The sequence below is a fragment of the Mustela nigripes genome, chromosome 14, assembly GCF_022355385.1.
Source record: "Mustela nigripes isolate SB6536 chromosome 14, MUSNIG.SB6536, whole genome shotgun sequence".
Lineage (NCBI taxonomy): Eukaryota > Metazoa > Chordata > Mammalia > Carnivora > Mustelidae > Mustela > Mustela nigripes.
The window spans coordinates 72088435-72108887 of NC_081570.1; the positions used below are offsets into that span (position 1 = coordinate 72088435).

Below are 20453 nucleotides of genomic sequence, written 5' to 3' on the forward strand. Positions count from 1 at the left end.
ATTACAAATCTGTAGTAATCAAAACAGCATGGTACTAGCATAATAACAGACACATAGATCAACAGGACTGACTAAAAAACCCAGAAATAAACCTATAATTATGTAGTTAATTAATCTTTGACAAAGGAGGCAAGAACATGGAATATGAAAAAGACAGTCCCTTCAACAAATGGTGTTGAGAAAACTGGACAGGTACTTGCAAAAGAAAGAAACTGAACAACCTTCTTACACCATACACAAAAATAAACTCAAAATGGATTAAAGACCTAAATGTGAGGCCTGAAAACATAAAAATCTTAGAAGAGAACACAGGCAGTAATTTCTCAGATATCAGCAGTAGAGAATTTTTTCTAGAAATGTCTCCTGAGGCAAGGGTAACAAAAGCAAACATAAACTATTGGGCTACATCAATATAAAAAGCTTCTGCACAGCAAAGGAAATAACCAAAAAATCTAAACAACAACCTACTGAATGGAAGAAGATATTTGCAAATGACATATCCAATAAAGGGTCAGTGTCCAAAAATATATAATTATACAACTCAACACCAAAACCACAAATAGTCAAATTTTAAAATGGGTAGAAGTCATGAACAGACATTTCTCCAAAGAAGACAACCAGATGGCCAAAAGACACATGAAAAGATGCTCAACAGTACTCACCAATAGAGAAATGCAAATTAAAAATAGAAAGAGATACTACCTCACACCTGTCAGAATGGTTAAATTCAAAACACAAGAAACAACAACTGTTGGTGAGGATGTGGAGAGAAAGGAATCTGCATGCACTGCTGGTGAGATTGCAATCTAGTACAGCTACTGTGGAAGACAGTATGAAGTTTCCTCAAAAAAGTAAAGATAGAAGTATCCTAGAATCCAGTGATCACACTACTAGGTATTTCCAAAGAATACAAAAACACTAACTCAAAAGGATATAAGCACCCTATGTTTACTGCCCCATCAATTACAACAGCCAAATTATGGAAGCTGCCCTTATGTCTACTGATAGATGAATGTATAAAAAAGAGGTGGTATATATCTACAATGGAATATTACTCATCCATAAAAAGAATGAAATCTTATCATTTGCAACAACACGGATGGAGTTGGAGAATATCATGCTAGCGAAATAAGTCAGTCAGAGAAAGGCTAATACCATATGACTTCATTCATATGTGCAACTTAAGAAAAAGAAATGAACAAAAGGGAAAAAAAAGAGAGACAAACCAGAGACAGACTCAACTATAGAGAACAATCAAAGGCTACCAGAGGAGAGGTCAGTGGGAGATGGGTGAAATAAGTGAAAGGGATTAGGTGAAATAAGTGAAAGGGCTTATCTTGATGAGCACTGAGTAATACATGGAACTGCTGAATCACTATATTGTATACCTGACACTAACATAACACTGTTAACAACACAGATAAAATACAATATAAAATAAAAAGAGAGAACAAGATAATAGGCCAACTTATAGAAAATAAAGACAGGATAAGTGATTTTTGATGTAGCTAAAAGAAGCTTGGAACAGGAAATAGAAAATTCAGACATGAAACCCACAGCCACTGCTTACTAACTGTATGAATTTGAACACTTCAATAAATTTCAATTTCCTCACTCCCAAAATGTCAATAAGCTTTATCTTACTAGGGTTATTTCAAGATTAAATGAAATATATCCAAAAAATAGATTTCTTTCCTTTCATTTCCTCCTCTGACTCCACACCTCTATTTGCTCTTGAAGGAACTGGTTATAAACCAACTTAGAATCAGCCATGGGAAGCTCTATGATTCTAAAGGTTTTGTAATAAGAAGTGGAATACCTGATTTTGAGGATTATCCATGGCCTTTCCTCTTCCTCTTCCTTTCTGCTCCTCAGTCATTTACTATACACTAGCACACCAGAGGGCAGGCAGAAAAACAGAGAGGACATAGCAGATGGCTTATGAAATTATGCTAAATTGATAAATTAAGGAATAAATGATGTAAAATCAAGTAGTTGAGCTCTACTTTAGGAGGTAAATCAATATGCCAGACTATCGGACACTCTTAATAATACCTTCAAGTAGAAAAGTTGCAACTGAAACTTCATGTAGTCACTTTATGAAAAAAATATTCCAAATTTTATATTCAAAATAACAAACCAGAAAAGAATTCTGGGGGTCACTGCCAATCGTTTTCCAAAGACATCCCAGGTTTTCTATTTTTGTTTTGTTTTGTTTTGTTTTGTTTGTTTTTCTACAGGAAAAGGCCTACATGGTTTTGATTATCTCAGGAATAAAGGAAATAGAAGTTATTATCCCCTTCATGAAGAAGGTTGTGGAACTGTTGCCTCTAAAATATTTAGTCTAGTTCTGTTTGCTATAACAGCAGGAGAACATAATGAAACTGGAGGAGAGACAGAGAAAAGAAGCCAAATTGGCAGGTAAGAGGAAGACTAGAAACATTTAAATTCTTAGAAAAGCTTCCTAGATTCTTAGAATTGGAATTATCCTTAGACATCATATATACTAATTCCTTATGCTTCCCGAATATGCCTCATCAATCATAAATAGTTATCAAAGGCCTACTATATGCTAGGGACTGATGAGGATCCTTTCCTTTTTTTGCAGCCTATGTGCAAATTATCTCTTCAAATATATCTCATATGCATCCACTTCTTTTATATCCACTGCCATCGCCCTGGCCCAAGTCAACTTTCTTTCTCATTTAGGCTACCACAATAGCATTCTAACTGGTTACCCTCTTCTACTCTGCTCCTCATAACCATGTTCCAACTTACCAATCCATTGCCACCAGTATGACTGTGAAACACAAATTAAATCCTGTCATTGGCTTACATAGAATACTTCAATGATTTTCCATCTAATTCGGGATCAAGTCCAAAGCAATAAACATGGCCCCGAAAGAATTGGCTCCTGCCTCCTTTACTAATAGCCCTTCACTTTGCTTTTCCCTTGGCTCACCAAGGTCTATCCACACTGGCTTTCTTTCAGTTCCTAAGACAGCCAAATGCTTTTCCATATAACGATAACCACCACCACCATCATTAAAGCTAACATTTCTTGAGTTTTTAACTACATGATTGGCTCTGTGATAAGTGCTTTAAGGATATTACCATATCTAATCCTCACAAGAAACCCCATGAAATAGTTATTATTTTTATCCTTTTACTGTTGAGAAATATTTATTTAGAGGATATTTAGAGAAATATTTAGAGAGCAAGGTAAGTCCAAAGGTATTAAGTCTACTATATTGCATATTCTAGGAATGCTCTTTCTCCCTACTCTTCCCTAGCCAGATCATACCATGCCTTATGGTTATAACTCCTATGTCATTTCCTCAAAACACACCTCTCATTTTCTGACCTAAATTTGGAACCTCTGTCACAGACCTTTAAACTTATCCTTTATAGAATATATCACAGCTTTTAACTATGTATCTTTATGCAGTGATTTATTTAAAGTTTGTCAAACCTCCAACAAACTATAAATTTTATGAAGGATCATATGAATATAATATAATTTCTGTTGAATAAATGATTGATGAAAATCATCCAAACCTTCTAAGAATGAGGGGTTGAATCACTCCATGGGAGAGTCTGAGGGTTAGAAATTCTACTAAAATATTTTTGCCTACAAAGTAAACTGTCTTCTTACAATGTCTATCCATGATCCTAGTTCTGATCTCTTGATCTATACTAAAAAATTAGATTCTTTTCTCTTGTATATCTCTTCAAATATTTCAGCCTGGAGAGTTAAAGACAAAGAGGACTGGCTATTAAGGTGAGCTAATTCCAGATTTGTTCATAAAAAAAAAAAAATAGTATGCTAGAGTGCAGAAGATGAGGGGCATCATTTGGAATTACAGACTTCTTAGGGCACATTTACAGAAATTACTTACTTGCCTACAGCAAATTAATGTAAAAAGTGTATAGACATGAAATATAGATTGGGCTGCTGTGCTGGGCACGCTGTATCACAAACTGGGTTCTAATTTGTATAGATCTAGAAAGACACAAAGCTGGAGGAGGTCTGGTAAAGGCAATTAAATGATGTACAAAAAGTTTGGGAAAAGTAAAAACTGGCTATGCAAATACAACTAATCTTAGATATCCTCAAATTATAAGGCTGATGTCAGGAAGTGTGATCCTATCTTCCTATATCTCTTATAAGTTTGTTTTAAGAGAACTCTAGATTAGATGAACTATATTTCTAAGATTTTGAAATTAATAACATGAAATAAAAATATAATAGAAAATAAAATAATAGTAAATAAAATATTCTTTAGGTATTTTATGTATTTTAAATTAACTTAATATCGTCACTGAAGTTTTTTTTTTTTTTGTCTCCCATCCTGAATGAGAAAGAAGGAACCTCAAAGATGAAAAGGGCCTCTTGTTTGATAATATATTTGATGCCTGAAATCTCTCTACAACTTGTAGTCCAAGTGGCTACTAGTTAACAGTAAACATCATCAGCTATATTAAATGACTTGATGGTGGCGGATCCTTAAATCATCAGATACACTTTAAATATCTTATTAACTTTGTCACATTATACCTCAATAAAGGTGGGGTATTATGCTTTGGATTTTGAGATTTAGATTTTGAGTTTGGATCTTAGGTTTAAAATCTCAATTCCAGAATTTATTAGCTGTGTATCTTTGAACAGGTTACTTACTGTGCTTCAGTTTCCTCATTTCAAAAACTGGAATAACAAAATGTGTCTTTGAAAATTGTTTGAGAATTAAATGCAATGCCACAGTATTAAACATCACTTTGTATTATGCCTGGCACATAACAAATAAATGCTCAATAAATGCTCATTTCCCTCTATTAACAGAAATCTACTACCTGCCAACAGAGTCCATTTCCACCTTAGACAATGGGTTCTTATCTGTGTGGAACCAGTCCAATACTGCTAAGTAAAGAAGACTTGGAAGTTTAACACACGAGGTTATGTTAAGAAAAAATGCTCTTGGGGTGCCTTGGGAGGCATAGTCGGTTAAGTGTCCGACTCTTGGTTTCAGCTCAGGGGCTGACCTCAGAATTGTGAGATCAAGCCTCACACCAGGCTCTGGATTCAGCACTAAGTCGGCTTCAGATTCTCTCTCCCATTCTTTCTGCCCCTCCCACTCGTGCCTTGCTCACTCTCACTCAAATAAATAAATAAATAAATATCTTAAAAAAAAGAAAAGAAGATTGATATTTTAACTTTGGCTATTAATTCTAGTTTGTATATATTTCTTAGCAGTTTGTCACTCAGAAATGGCAGAATTTAATCTCTTTGAATGATCTTAGAAAAATATGAGTTATAATTTTATTTGAGAAGAATTCTTGAATAATCTAATTGATGTAAACGTTCCACTGGAATTATCCTTCTCGGTAAAAACAACATAAAATTCTCCTTCTAGTTATTAAGGATTAATTGATATGACAATGGTCTTTTAAGGCTAAATGGATTCTCTCCTTACTTTTATTAAGGATTAATGACAAAAAATAAGAATATCAGAAATGTATTGCTGTTTTATCACAAGACCAGGAAAAACAATTCTTTGATTACTTAATTTTGCAAGCAATTTTTAAGAAAAGTTTATTTTTAAGTCATAAGATAGGTTAGAAGGAATAGAATTTATAGATTTAACCTATTAAATGGTACCGCTTGCTTTGTGATAACCCAGCACACTTTGTAAATAAATTAACTTGCCTTGCATCAATGGAATTCACCACTTTATATATGCTATATGGGTTCATTTGTTAGAAAATACTTTATCTGGTTTCCCCACCACAGAAAATAAAATTACTTCTAACATACCCGACTCAGCTACAACACAAAGCCTCCTACTTTCACAGAAAATGTAAACTTAAACAAGTCAAACTTTTTTTGAGCAAAGAAATTATAATATGTTTTCTAATACTTCACCTCTTAGCTTGATCTTTCAAATCTAAAGAAAAAGATTTTCAAGCTTACTATTTTATGGCTTGGCAAGTTATAGCTTTTTAACAAAAAAAAAATCTTAAGATCAAATTTAGATTGAAATTGTCAGAACTAAAATTAAAGACCAAATATTAGAAACAAGAATGCTCCTGGTATTACAAATATAATTTATATTAGACAAAAATATCAGTAACTCTATTTCCCTTCATTTCTCCCATAGAGTAGATTTGTCACATCACAAGTAACTTTAAATTTGTAGGAGCTAAGAATATTTTATTGTGAATTTTATTAAGCACAGATGATGGTTAACATGACTGCTAAAGAGGCTTACAGATAATGGTAAAAATAAAAGAGCATAAAATAAGCTTACTGTTTCACCAATCTTTCCAATGTTTCCTTGATCTCCTACTTCTCCCTGTTAATAAATAATATAAAGCTGTAAAAATGATTACTTTCAAACAAGATCACTCATGGCATTGTTTCTATTTTCATTTAATGTAATTAGTCAAATTCCAAAAAAAAAAAAAAAAAGGCAGCAAAGAAAACCTCAGTTATTCAAAACTCTGTTACAGTATTTCTGTGGAACATAGTCTTTCTGCTATTTTCTTAAGTGACACTCTTCTGTTTATGACTTTTAATCACATTTAAAACACTTTTGCAAGTAAAAATTTTAAAATGAAATATTTATTGAGGTGTACTCTGTAAAAAGCAGAGTTGTCGGTATTGTGGAAGGTATTAAGAAGAAAAAAGTAAAATAAAGTCTTTGTCCACAGAATGCTCTGTTTCAGGAGAAAAGATCTCACAACACTGAACAGAGCAGAATACCCACCACAATTAAGAGGCGAGGGAGTTCAGAGGAGCACGTTTGCTGTGGGCTGGTACAGCTAGAGATGGCTTAATGTACGTGCATAACCTTGACCACAGTCTCCAGTCCGTAACGCTCTGAAAACTCAGTTTTTCAAAACTTGTTTGGTAGCAAACTTGGCCTAACCTGATTTTATTTGACAGCAATGCTTTATCTCATCTGAGTGAGGCTATTTATAGTCTTATTTTAATTAACCTGAACACCCTTATATTTCACCACAGAAATATTAATATTTCTAATTATGGTGGGCTGTCCCATTGCCTGCTGGCAGTGTTAAGTAAAATGTAATATATTCACCTATTATCTTTTGAAAATCCAAACATCAATGATTTCAAGTAATGGATTATGAAACTATATTTGAGTTGGGCTCTGAAGAATAGGTGATATTTCACTGGTGATGAGAAAGGTCCATTTTTGGTGTTGAGGGATGGCATGAGGGAAGGCTGAACAAAGGCGTAGGTTAATGAAAGTTAGAAGATTAAGTTCAGGGTGCCACACAGAGTTAATCTGACAAGAATATATGTTTTATTTATAGAAATAGGAAATTAAACCATCAATCGCCATTTAAAAATTAGTAATTATATTGCGGAAAAGAGTAGTAAAATGTTAAGCTGAACTGAACAATATTAGAGTCACTAAGAACATATAGATAGCTACTGAGCGTTTGAAATTGGCTAGTGTGAACTGAAATGTGATGTAAGTATAAAATCCCCACTAGATTTCCAAGACTTTGTAGCAAAAAGAATATAAAATATCTCATTAATAATTTTAATATTGGTAAGATGTTGAAATGATAATATTTTCTTATTTGGGGTTAAATAAAATATATTACTAAAATTGATCTCTTTTTTCACTTCTTTATTGTGGCTCTAATCTATGATTCATATTATATACTCTATTGGCTAGTGCTGATTTTAAGCATTGAAACCTAATACTCATATGACTTATCAATTTGAAATGAACTTTCAAAGACTACACTAATTTTTATTTCAATTTTTGTAGGCACTTAGATATACAGTAAAAAATGAAGCATTGTAGTAGTTTATAAATCCTAGTTTTTGACAGTTCACTAGATAGTTTTTTTTAGAAAATCTAGGGTCAGAATGATATATAGATTACTAATTTTCTTGCATTTTCCCCTCCTTTCCCAACAGTCCTTTCAAATTCCAAGGGAAATGGGCTGTTTTGAATTTATAGTTGTAGGGGTGGTTTGGGTTAACAAGCAGAAAGCAGAAGTTGCTTGCAGATTACCTGCATTCCTGCTTTAGTTTTCAGAGAGCTGAAGGTAGGAGGTGAGTTGGTCTTTGAGGGCAACAAGATAGAGAGGAATATTTCCCCAGGCCTACGAAGAGAAGAGAGATCCTAGGGTTCTGTAAAAGGTGGTATGACCCTTAACCAACTCCCAAGTGCTCCCCTCAGGAATGCCAGGTTCCCCCAAGGGAACACCAGTTCTAGTGAATAGCTATGTGATACACCAATACTAAAATTTCAGGGACAAATACGAGGAGCTGAACAGTAAAGAACTCTTCATCCTCTGGGGAACAAATCTCAAATCTCGGGTGATTCTAGAAAAAAGGCAGGATGTCACTATGACTGAGATTCAGTTTCCGGCAAGTTTGGATGGTAGCTCACAGGTGGGTTTGTTTAGAGCTATCTGGCAGTACAGTGATTAATCTTAGTCAAGCAGAATTAAGCTTTCTGTTTATAAATACTGTGTTTCCATTTTTATGTATAACTTGAAAGTCAGCTACACATATTTCCCCAGGATAACTGCAGCCACAGAGAGACAGGCTGACACATCAGAAAATAGTTTAGTTCGTCTTCCTTTGTTAATTGACCTCAAAAGATATTGTTAATCTATTTCTTAGATTCTAGGATCACAGAAATAGTTTACTATAAATGATGACTTCTAACTTTAAGAAACTGAGCTATAATGCTATAAAATTTTTCCATTTTTCCTAAAGTTTTAAATTTGAATAAATCACCAATTCTTATAAGCTAGTTTCCTTTAGACCTTAGTGTTGCCCCTAAAAAACCAGTGCATTACCTTATATTTGTTGGTTTTAAAAGTCACACAAAACTTGGAAACAAGGCAAAAAAGTACATGTTGCATTCTTTCAATGACATAAAGTGGTGAAGGTCACCTAGTGATTTTCTAGGGAATGTACTTAGAATCACTATATAATTGCTTAAAAGACCCAGACTTAGTAGGGAAAAGAAAAAATATATCTCTCTCTATATATAGATATAGATATAGATAGATGGTGAATTTATAATATTAACTTGTAGAATTCTGTCCAGTGAAATGGACAGCCCCCAAAACTTTGGTTTATTTTATATCTCACCACAAATTTAGCAATTCTTTATTAAACTGCATATCTATCCAAATAAAGATATAGATATACACAGTCACATTATAGATATTTATAAACACACATATAGATGTAGATATAGATATAAAGATATATACGTAGATTTAAAGATATATAACTTTTTAAATGTTATTTGAGTCAGTTTTAACATATCACTGATACCTTATTAATAAGTTGACAAAATCTTAATGTTCATTTTATATTTTTATGAAAGTCATAATTTTATCTTTTTGAAAACTATAGTTTATAACTCCTAATAAGTCAGCTAATTTACCTTTAAGCCTTCTGGTCCTGGTTCACCTGCAAAACCCTTTTGACCTGGTTTTCCCTAGATGAGAACAGGAAAAAAAAAAAAAAAAGAGGTATGTTTAATGATTTTCATTTTTGGAAATTTCCAAACATTTATGAAATTCAGACCATTTCATGAGATGAAACACTTGATAAATGTATTTCAGCATACCCATTAGTATTCATTCTACAGTCTTTAACTGTTTACTATGTGCCCTACACAGTTCTAGGGATTGGGGATTGAGGAAAGCACTAATCATACCTGCCTTCATAGAGCTTACATTCTAATGAGGATGATATTATTTAATGAAATAAGTAAAATATGTAGTATGTTAGGTAGTGGTAAATGTGAAGGACATAGAATTAAGCAAGGAAGGGAAATATAAACTGTTTCAGGAGTTTTGTTCAAATTTTTTATAAAATTGCCAAGGAAGACCTCACTGAAAATAATAATAGCATCTTTGTTTGCTGATAGGATTGATCCATTACAAAGACTGAAATTAAGATGCAGATGAAAGTGGGAAATAGCTGAGTCAATGTTTTTCGGTAGACAAAAGGATAAGATATGTAGTAAACAAGTGGAAGTTTGACCTAGCTAGAAAAATGGCCTGTTCATTCACAATAACAGCAGGAAAGGCCAAGTAAATGGTATAGATAGAGAGGTAGATAGAAGCAATAGTAGAAACTTGTAGAAGTCCCCTGAAAAATTCAATCTTCTCAGGGAACTGGGATGCAAAGTAATGGGCTAAGAATGAAAATCAGAGGGGCACCTGGGTGGCTCAGTGGGTTAAGGCCTCTGCCTTCGGCTCAGGTCATGATCCCAGAGTCCTGGGATCGAGCCCCGCTTCGGGCTCTCTGCTCAGCGGGGAGCTGGCTTCCCCTCCTCTCTCTCTGCCTGCCTCTCTGGCTACTTGTGATCTCTCTCTGTCAAGTCAATGGATAGAATCTTAAAAAAAAAAAAAAAGAATGAAAATCAGAGAGAAACGAATGGAGTTAAAAAGAGAGAAAGTAGAAAATAATAATTAGGAAATTAAAAGTAAAGGAATATGGAGGGGCGCCTGGGGTGTTAAATGTCTGCCTTCAGTACAGTTCATGATCTCAGGGTCGTAGGATGGAGCCTCGGATCAGGGTCCCTGATCAGCAAGGGGTCTGCTTCTCCCTCTGACCCTCTCAAACTTATGCACATGCTCTCTCAAATAAATAAATGAAATCTTTTTAAAAAAGTGAATGAGTATGGGACTAGAATCAGAATGAAATCAAAGGGATAATATAGTGTTTTAAGCATGATGAGGAGGGATGTGAAGTCTCTGAGGAAAATAGGAATAATGGAAAGGCAATTGGATCAATGGATTAAAATTCCTACTGGGACTATCGGATTGGTTACAAGATAGAATGCATTAGAAAGAAAGGAGATTATGTTTGAGGAGTAAGAAGTCTGAAACTGAAAATAAGGAGAATCTATTATTGGCAATGACAAGGTAAAGGTTATGACTCCAACAGTACTAAAGAGTAGAGAATAAGATCACTGAAGGAGAGGAAATCAAAATCCCAGACACTTGGTAGATCAATCCATAGTATGTGATTCCTATTATCAAACAACTGATATCTAATATACAAAATCATATTAAGAAGATCACTATGCCTCAATCAATGTATGTGACAAATTCAATCTGAGAATAAAAAAAAGTGTGTGTGGGGGCAATGGCTAAATAGAATACTAATTTATAATACCTATCACATATTATAGATTTGGATTTTATTATTTCTATCCATTAACAAATACTCCTAGTTTTCTTTCTTAAACAAAACAAAACAATCCTCCAGCTTTTAGTCAAAATACATTTTGACTACACATAAAAACTTTAGAAACTTAAAAATTATATTTAGTACTTCTATCAAAAAAATTGTTCTAATTTTTACCTCTGCCTTGCTTGGAATTGTCTAGTGTTTTTTTACCAAGCACAAAGTAAAACAAAGGACCAAAATCATCCTACTATTGCTGACAATCAATTGCTCTCTAATCAGAGATAGTTGAAGAAATGTAATGAAGAGTCTAAATTATTAGATTTGTCTATGATATTTACAGAATTTAAAATAATACAGTTAATTCACATTGTTTTATAAAAAGCCTTGGTGTGACTAATTCTTTTATCTCAAATAATGTAATACTCAGGAATTACAGTATATTAAGAAATAATTATACATTATATCACATTTTGAAAGGAATCTCACTGGAATCTGTATCAGCACATTTAAACTCTATTTGAAGTAAAGGAATTCAGGGCATCAGTGCTGAAGTCATCACTTTCAGTCCTGTTTAAGTTCTGCCATATTAGTTTTATCCTGAGCAGGTTATGTTTGAGCATGTAATAGTAAGGCCTTATTTTAATATTTTAAAAATGTAGACAATATCCTGCAGGGTTGTTTTCAGGATTAGAAATGATTCATGTGATTCATACTTCGAGGAATACTAGGTTTAAATTTATCTTCAAACAACAGTAGAACAATAGTAATACCTATTAAGACTGAGTTGGTAAGAGGCAACTGTGGTTTTCTTGTTTTCTAGAGAACTAAGTTTTAAATGAGGTCAATTATCCTGGGCTCAAATAATAATAATCTTTCTGTTATATAACTCACTTCACATAAAAATGAAATAAAAATTCTCCTTTCTCTTTCAGTGGGATAGTGTAGTATATGTACTAGTGAGGTAAAGGTGCAAAGGAAAGATTTATTGTCTCCTAAAATGTAAAAATGTTTGAAGAAACTGCATGTTATGATGTTCTCAAGAAAAAAGAATGAGATGTATTTCATGTGAGTCTAATGATCCCTCTTAAAATAAATGTGATACACATGCCTTAATTATTTCATAATAATGTATTCTTTGGTCATGCATGCCCAAATTCTTAAGGAGCTAATTTTCAGAACTTGAAAATAGGTAATTCATTTATTACCACACAATATTATCTGAAGAAAAAGTTGACAGAAAATACATCTTATTTAGGTTCCATAATTTTACTGGCATGCTTAGAAAACAGAAATTCCCAGAATATCACTAGAATGGCTACAGTATTTCACTTTCTATTACTTTATGAGAAACTTTATAATTAGCACAAATTACTAAGACCATAAAACTACTGAAGGAACAACCAGATATACTGTAGGCATATCATTTAAAATATTTCTGGGAAATTCCAGTTATAGGCTTGTATTATTTAGAGGGATTGTATGGTTATAATGTTTTTTGTCCTTTATTACAACTTAAAATTTGGTGCTATTAAAAGGCATTCACATAACAGTTATTTTAAGAGAAGCACTTTTTCAAAAGTATTTATATGATACCTACTCTTGGCCCCAGTTCTCCAAAGGGTCCAATTGGTCCTTCTTCTCCCTTAAAAAAAAAAAAAAATCATAACATATCATGGCCTGAAATAAGTATTTAAAAAGGTAAACCCTTATTCTATTTATTCTGAAATCTGAAACTCACTGAGAGGTGATGAAAATAATGCTGTGACTTCCTTGTATTTCATTTTCTTAAAGATTTTATTTATTTGAGAGAGAGAAAAAAAGAGAGAGACCAAGCAAGAGTGGGGATATGGGGGGGAGGGGCAGAGGGAGAAAGAGACTCCCTGCTGAGTGGGGAGTTGGAAGTGGGGCTGGATCCCAAGACCCTGATATCATAAGTTGAGCCCAAGTCAGATATTTAACCCACCAACCCACTCAGGCACCCCAACTTTCTTGTATTTTACTCTGTAATCCCATAACGTTTTAAATATTTGGAGTGAGTGACAACTCCACATCTACTCTAAAGGGCACTATTTGTTTTTAAATTGGTAGAGCATAAAAGTTATATATAGAAAGTTGAGAATTAATAAGTGTGAAAGTAATTAGCATATCTATCACAAAATCAGGATATTTTAAGGGGCTTAATATCTAAAATATTTGAAGAACTTATACACCTCAACACCAAAAGCCCACATAATCCAATTAAAAATGAGGACCTGAATAGACACTTTTCCAAAAACGACATACAGATGGCCAACAGACATATGAAGATAGGCTCAGTATCCCTAGTCATCAGAAAAATGTGCATTGAAAACCTAACAAAGATTAGGAATCATAAATTAAGGATTACCTTTACTTTCTTGGGCTCAATATCTCTCCCATACAGAGGGAAAATCAATTAAGTTCTTAATATATGGAAATCAATATATATAGGTATATTAAAAAGTTGTTGGTACAGGACATGTTTGCTCTTGGCATATTTTAATATGTCATTCATTCAATACATATGGTTTTGAGTCTTAGTTCTGTTTTCAACAATATACAACAGTATATTGGATCCTACTGAATGGAGTTAATATTTAGAGCTACTTCTTGACTAACTTATAGGTCCAGTATTCTTGGGGTGAAGCCAGTTATAATGTCATTAAAATGCAAAAATCTTGTTCATTCTTCTAAGGATCAAAGAATATATGAGTGGATAGAGAACAGAGAAACATAAAAAAAGACACTTTATGGCGCCTGGGTGGCTCAGTGGGTTAAAAAAAGACACTTTATGTATTATTCTCTAAGAAAATTAAAAAGCAATAAATGTTTTTATTACATGTATTGACATATTTTCTAAAACATACTGACTTTTCACCTTTAAATAAAAAGCTGATGTTACCATATCTGAACAGCATCCATAGACCTATTTAGTATCATGTATTCTACTTTATTGATTTGATCAGTAAACATTTTTGCTCAATTCACAATTCAAGTAAAATAAAATTTACTAGACCACAAATATAAAACAGATACAAATAGTAACTATATTCTAGTACATATGAGTGGGAGTCTAGCTCATATTCTTCAGATATTCCATGGAGATTAGTGACATAAATTATTTAAAGTTCACAACCCTGAAAACATTCCAAATCCCACTCCATAACTGCCAATATAAAGTGGTTAGTAACCCGAAATCCTCGGTGGCAAGAACTGTCCATATTAAAACAATGTTTTTCTTTAAACAAAAAGTAAAAAAGGGAAAATTGGAACTGAAGCAATTTCTGCCTGGATATTTATTTCTTCCATACCTGAAGTCCTTTGAGACCAGGAGGTCCAGGAGGTCCCCTATTTCCGAGGAGTCCCTATAAAAGCAAAATAAACACAAATAATAAAATCTTCAGCTCAACTAATATTTTTCAATCAGCATGAATCTGAGATGATAATACAATTTGGTACCATTCTTTTCCATTATTAAGTTATCAAAATGAATTCAGAGGGTAGGTGAGCAGAAAACTATAGGGCATCCAAAAAATTGGGAGAGGTAGGATAAACTTATTTTTTTAAGCATGCTGGTGTTCAAATAATGTGCTCAGTATGTTACCCTTCAGCCAGACACTCAGAAAAAGTAGCTCTAAATTTCAATCAATGAGTACAATTGTTAATTTGATAACAGTACAATAAATACATAATAGAGTATCCACAAAGTCTAAAAACAGATGGAAGACATATGCACTATTTTAATATCTATTAAGAGACTAGCAGAATCCAGGGCCCATTATTCTCATTACATGTTCCACATCTTATTTCCCTTCTTAATACAAGCTGGTAAAAAGAGGATAATCCTCAGAAGAAAGTAACAATCTGTATGTGATTAGTAATTTCACAATTAAAAACCTTTTGTTAATCAAAACCAAAATCAATGTTGTTAAAAATCAAATGCTCCTTATCCATTCGTCCGTTGAAGGGCATCTTGGTTCTTTCCATAGTTTGGCGACCATGGCCACTGCTGCTATAAACATTGGGGTACAGATGGCCCTTCTTTTCACTCCATCTGTAACTTTGGGGTAAATACCCAGGAGTGCAATTGGAGGGTCATAGAGAAGTTCTATTTTTAATTTCTTGAGGAATCTCCACACTGTTCTTCAGAGAGGCTTAACCAATTTGCATTCCCACCAACAGTGTAAGAGGGTTCCCCTTTCTCCACATCCCCTCCAACACATGTTGTTTCCTGTCTTGTTAATTTTGGCCATTCTAACTGGTGTAAGGTGGTATCTCAATGTGGTTTTAATTTGAATCTCCCTGAGGGCTAGTGATGATGAACATTTTTTTCATGTGTCTGATAGCCATTTGTATGTCTTCATTGGAGAAGTGTCTGTTCATATCTTCTGCCCATTGTTTGATATGATTGTCTGTTTTGTGTGTGTTGAGTTTGAGGAGTTCATTATAGATCCTGGATATCAACCTTTTGTCTGTACTGTCATTTGCAAATATCTCCTCCCATTCCTCTTTGTTTTTTTTTTTTTTTTTGACTGTTTCGGTTGTTGTGCAGAAGCTTTTGATTTTGATGAAGTCCCAAAAGTTTATTTTCGCTTTTGTTTCCTTTGCCTTGGGAGACATATCTTGAAAGAAGTTGCTGTGGCTGATATTGAAGAGATTACTGCCTATGTTCTCCTCTAGGATTCTGGTGGATTCCTGTCTCATGTTGAGGTCTTTTATCCATTTTGAGTTTATCTTTGTGTACGGTGTAAGAGAATGGTTGAGTTTCATTCTTCTACATATAGCTGTCCAGTTTTCCCAGCACCATTTATTGAAGAGACTGTCTTTTTTCCACTGTATATTTTTTCCTGTTTTGTCGAAGATTAATTGACCATAGAGTTGAGGGTCCATATCTGGGCTCTCTACTCTGTTCCACCATGTTGTCTTGGTGATCACAGCTTTGTAATAAAGCTTGAAATCAGGTAACATGATGCCTCCAGTTTTATTTTTGTTTTTCAACATTTCCTTAGCGATTCGGGGTCTCTTCTGATTCCATACAAATTTTAGGATTATTTGCTCCAGCTCTTTGAAGAATACCAGTGGAATTTTGATCAGAATGGCATTAAAAGAATAGATGGCTCTAGGCAGTATAGACATTTTCACAATGTTTATTCTTCTGATCCAAGAGCATGGAATGGTCTTCCATCTTTTTGTGTCTTTCAATTTCTTTCATGAATGTTCCTCGAGTACAGATCATTTACCTCTTTGGTTAGGTTTATTCCCAGGTATCTTATGGTTCTTGGTGCTATAGTAAATGGAATCGATTCTCTAATTTGCCTTTCTGTATTTTCATTGTTAGTGTATAAGAAAGCCACTGATTTCTATACATTGACTTTGTATCCTGCCACGTTGCTGAATTGCTGTATGAGTTCTAGTAGTTTGGGGGGTGGAGTCTTTTGGGTTTTCCATATAAAGAATCATGTCATCTGTGAAGAGAGAGAGTTTGACTTCTTCATTGCCAATTTGGATACCTATTATTTCTCTTTGTTGTCTGATTGCTGTTGCTAGGACTTCTAATACTATGTTGAACAAGAGTGGTGAGAGTGGGCATCCTTGTCATGTTCCTGATCTCAGCGGGAAGGCTGCAAGCTTTTTCCCATTGAAGATGATATTTGCTGTGGGTCTTTCATAGATAGATTTTATGAAGCTCAGGAATGTTCCCTCTATCCCTATACTTTGAAGCGTTTTAATCAGGAACGGATGCTGGATTTTGTCAAATGCTTTTTCTGCATCGATTTGGAGGACCATGTGGTTCTTCTCTCTTCTCTTACTAATTTGTTCTATCACATTGATTGATTTGCAAATGTTGAACCATCCTTGTAACCCAGGGATGAATCCCACCTGGTCATGATGGATAATCTTTTTAATGTGCTGTTGGGTCCTGTTTGCTAGGATCTTGTTGAGAATCTTAACATCCATATTCATCAGTGATATTGGTCTGAAATTATCTTTTCTGATAGGGTCTTTGCCTGGTTTGGGGATCAGGGTAATGCTGGCGTCATAAAAAGAGTCTGGAAGTTTTCTTTCTGCTTTAATTTTTTGAAACAGTTTCAGGAGAATAGGTGTTCTTTCTTCTTTGAAAGTTTGGTAGAATTCCCCAGGGAATCCATCAGGTCCTGGGCTCTTGTTTTTGGGGAGGGTTTTGATCACTGCTTCAATCTCATTACAGATATCAGTCTATTCAGGTTGTCAGTTTCTTCCTGGTTCAATTTTGGGAGTTTATAGTTTTCCAGGGATGCATCCATTTCATCTAGGTTGCTTAGCCTTTTGGCATATAACTGTTGATAATAATTTCTGATGATTGTTTCTACTTCCATGGTGTTAATTGTGATCTCTCCCTTTTCATTCATAATTTTATTAATTTGGGCTTTCTCTCTTTTCTTTTGGATTAGTGTAGCCAATGGTTTATTGATCTTATTAATTCTTTCAAAAAACCAGCTTCTAGTTTCATTGATACATTCTACTGTATCTCTGGTTTCTACCTCATTGATCTCTGCTCTAATCTTGATTATTTCCCTTCTTATATGTGGAGTTGGTTTGATTTGTTGTTGATTCTCCAGCTCTTTAAGGTGTAGAGACAGCTGGTGTATTCTGGATTTTTCAATTTTTTTGAGGGAGGCTTGGATGGCTATGTATTTCCCCCTTAGGATCGCCTTTGCTGTATCCCATAGGTTTTGGACCGAAGTGTCTTCATTCTCATGGGTTTCCATGAATTGTTTAAGTTCTTCTTTGATCTTCTGGGTGATCCAAGCATTCTTAAGCAAGGTGGTTTTTAGCTTCCAGGTGTTTGAGTTCCTTCCGAACTTTGCCTTGTGATTGAGCTCCAGTTTCAAAGCATTGTGGTCTGAGAATATGCAGGGAATAATCTCAGTCTTTTGGTATTGGTTGAGTCCTGATTTGTGACCCAGTATGTGGTCCATTCTTGAGAAGGTTCCATGTGCACTTGAGAAGAATGAGTATTCTGTTGTTTTAGGGTGGAATGTTCTGTATATATCTATGAGGTCCACCTGGTCCAATGTGTCATTCAATGCTCTTGTTTCTTTATTGATTTTCTGCTTCGATGATCTGTCTATTTCTGAGAGAAATATGTATTCTAATGTATTCATTTCAATATGACTCTTTATCTTGATTAATAGTTTTTAAATGTAATTGGCTTAATTGGATTAATTGTTTTTAAAATGTAATTGGCTGCTCCCATATTGGGGGCATAGATATTTACAATTGTTCAATCATCTTGGTGGATAGTCCCTGTAAGAATTATGTAGTGTCCTTCTGTATCTCTGACTACAGTCTTTAGTTGACAATCTAATTTATCTGATATGAGAATCACTACTCCAGCCTTCTTTTGAGGCCCATTGGCATGAAAGATGCTTCTCCATCCCTTCACTTTCAGTCTGGGTGTATCTTTAGGTTAAAAATGGGTCTCTTGTAGAAAACATATGGGTGGGTTCTGTCATTTTTTATCCAATCTGCAACCCTGTGTCATTTTATGGGCGCATTTAGGCCATTCACATTGAGAGTGATTACTGATAGATACATTTTTATTGACATTGCATTACCTTTGAAGTCTCTCTTTCTGTAGATTGTCTCTATATTTCTGTTCAATGCTATTCTTAGGATTTTTCCTCTTTTATAGAACCCCCCTTAATATTTCCTGCAGTGTCAGCTTAGTGGTTGCATAGGCTTTTAAGCCTTGCCAGTCTTGGAAACTCTTTATCTCTCCATCCATAAAATGGTGACATTCTTCTTATTCAGTTCTGTTTCCCTAACTATCCAATATGTCTGCAAAGCTTTAAGTAAATCTCTTCTAAAAACTTTTACATTATTGTTTTTAGTGATTCTAAAACCATTAAAAGATTTTATCTAATTTTTAAGTGTAGTAAATAACTATGCCAATAGTGACTCTATCCAAGTGGGTTTAATTTTTAGTTCTGAAATGCAGCAGAGTGATAAACTGCACAAGAATCTTGTCTTCATATTATACCTTGTTCTATCATTGCTATGTTTTAATATAATCAAAAAATGAAAAGCTCTTGGTCAGTTTAGTATATGTGCTGCCAAAGCAAGCACCTCTTGGTCAGTTTAACAGTCTATAATATATTAGCACAAGCTTATGTATAGAGCACCATTTAAGAAACTGTATGACTTTAGGCAATAACATTTTTGTGCAGTTATCTTATTTTTAATTGGAAGAGATGGATTAGATTATTGAAATGGGTGTATGTTGTTTGATGCCAGTCCAATTACATTCTCAAAAGACTCTTAATTTTTCTGGTTTTATCTTATTTTTCCTTCCATTTCCCTTATGTTAGTCTGTTTACTTTTTATTTTTTGTTCTTTTACAATTTAGGTCTTATTTGGTTTGTTTGTTTGTTATGTTAGTCACCATACAGTACATCATTAGTTTTTGATATAGTGTTCCATGATTCATTGCTTGCATATAACACCCAGTGCTCCCTGCAATACGTGCCCTCCTTAATACCCATCACTGGACTAACCCTTCTCTCTGAAACCCTCAGTTTGTTTCTTGGAGTCCATACTCTCTCATGGTTTGTGTCCCCCTCTGATTTCCCCTTCATTTTTCCCTTCCTTCTCCTAATGTCTTCCATGCTATTCCTTATGTTCCACAAATAAGTGGAATCATATCAGAATTGACTTACTCTGCTTGACTTATTTCATTTAGCATAATCTCCTCCAGTTCCATCTATGTTAATGCAAAAGTTGGGTATTCATCCTTACTGATGGCTGAGTAATATTCTATTGTATATATGGACCATATCTTTTTTTTAAATTTTTTATTAACATATAATGTATTATTAGCCCCAGGGGTACAGGTCTGTGAATTGCCAGGTTTACACACTTCACAGCACTCACCATAGCACATACCATCCCCAGTTGGACCACATCTTATTTACCCACTCATCTGTTGAAGACCATCTTGGCTCTTTCCACAGTTTGGCTATTATGGACATTGCTGCTATGAGCATTGGGGTACATGTGGCCCTTCTTTTCACTACATCTGTATCTTTGGGGTAGTAGTGCCGTGGGTCATAGGGTAGCTCTATTTTAGCTTTTTGAGGAACCTCCACACTTTCCAAAGTGGCTGCACCAACTTGCATTCCCACCAATAGCGTAAGATGGTTCCTCTTTATCCACAACCTCTCCAACATTTGTCAATTTTTGCTATTCT

At 34.3% G+C, this 20453-nt stretch overlaps 1 protein-coding gene across 1 annotated transcript in view; it reads right to left on the minus strand.

Annotated features, from left to right (window-relative positions):
• The window catches only part of COL24A1 (collagen type XXIV alpha 1 chain), a 379684-nt gene that overhangs the window by 206635 nt on the left and 152596 nt on the right, over nt 1-20453 (minus strand). The window contains exons 20-23 of the mRNA XM_059377096.1: nt 14536-14589; nt 12804-12848; nt 9447-9500; nt 6306-6350 (exon numbers count right to left, since the gene is read on the minus strand). Coding sequence (XP_059233079.1) covers nt 6306-6350; nt 9447-9500; nt 12804-12848; nt 14536-14589 — 198 coding nt within the window. The remainder of the gene's footprint in view (nt 1-6305; nt 6351-9446; nt 9501-12803; nt 12849-14535; nt 14590-20453) is intronic.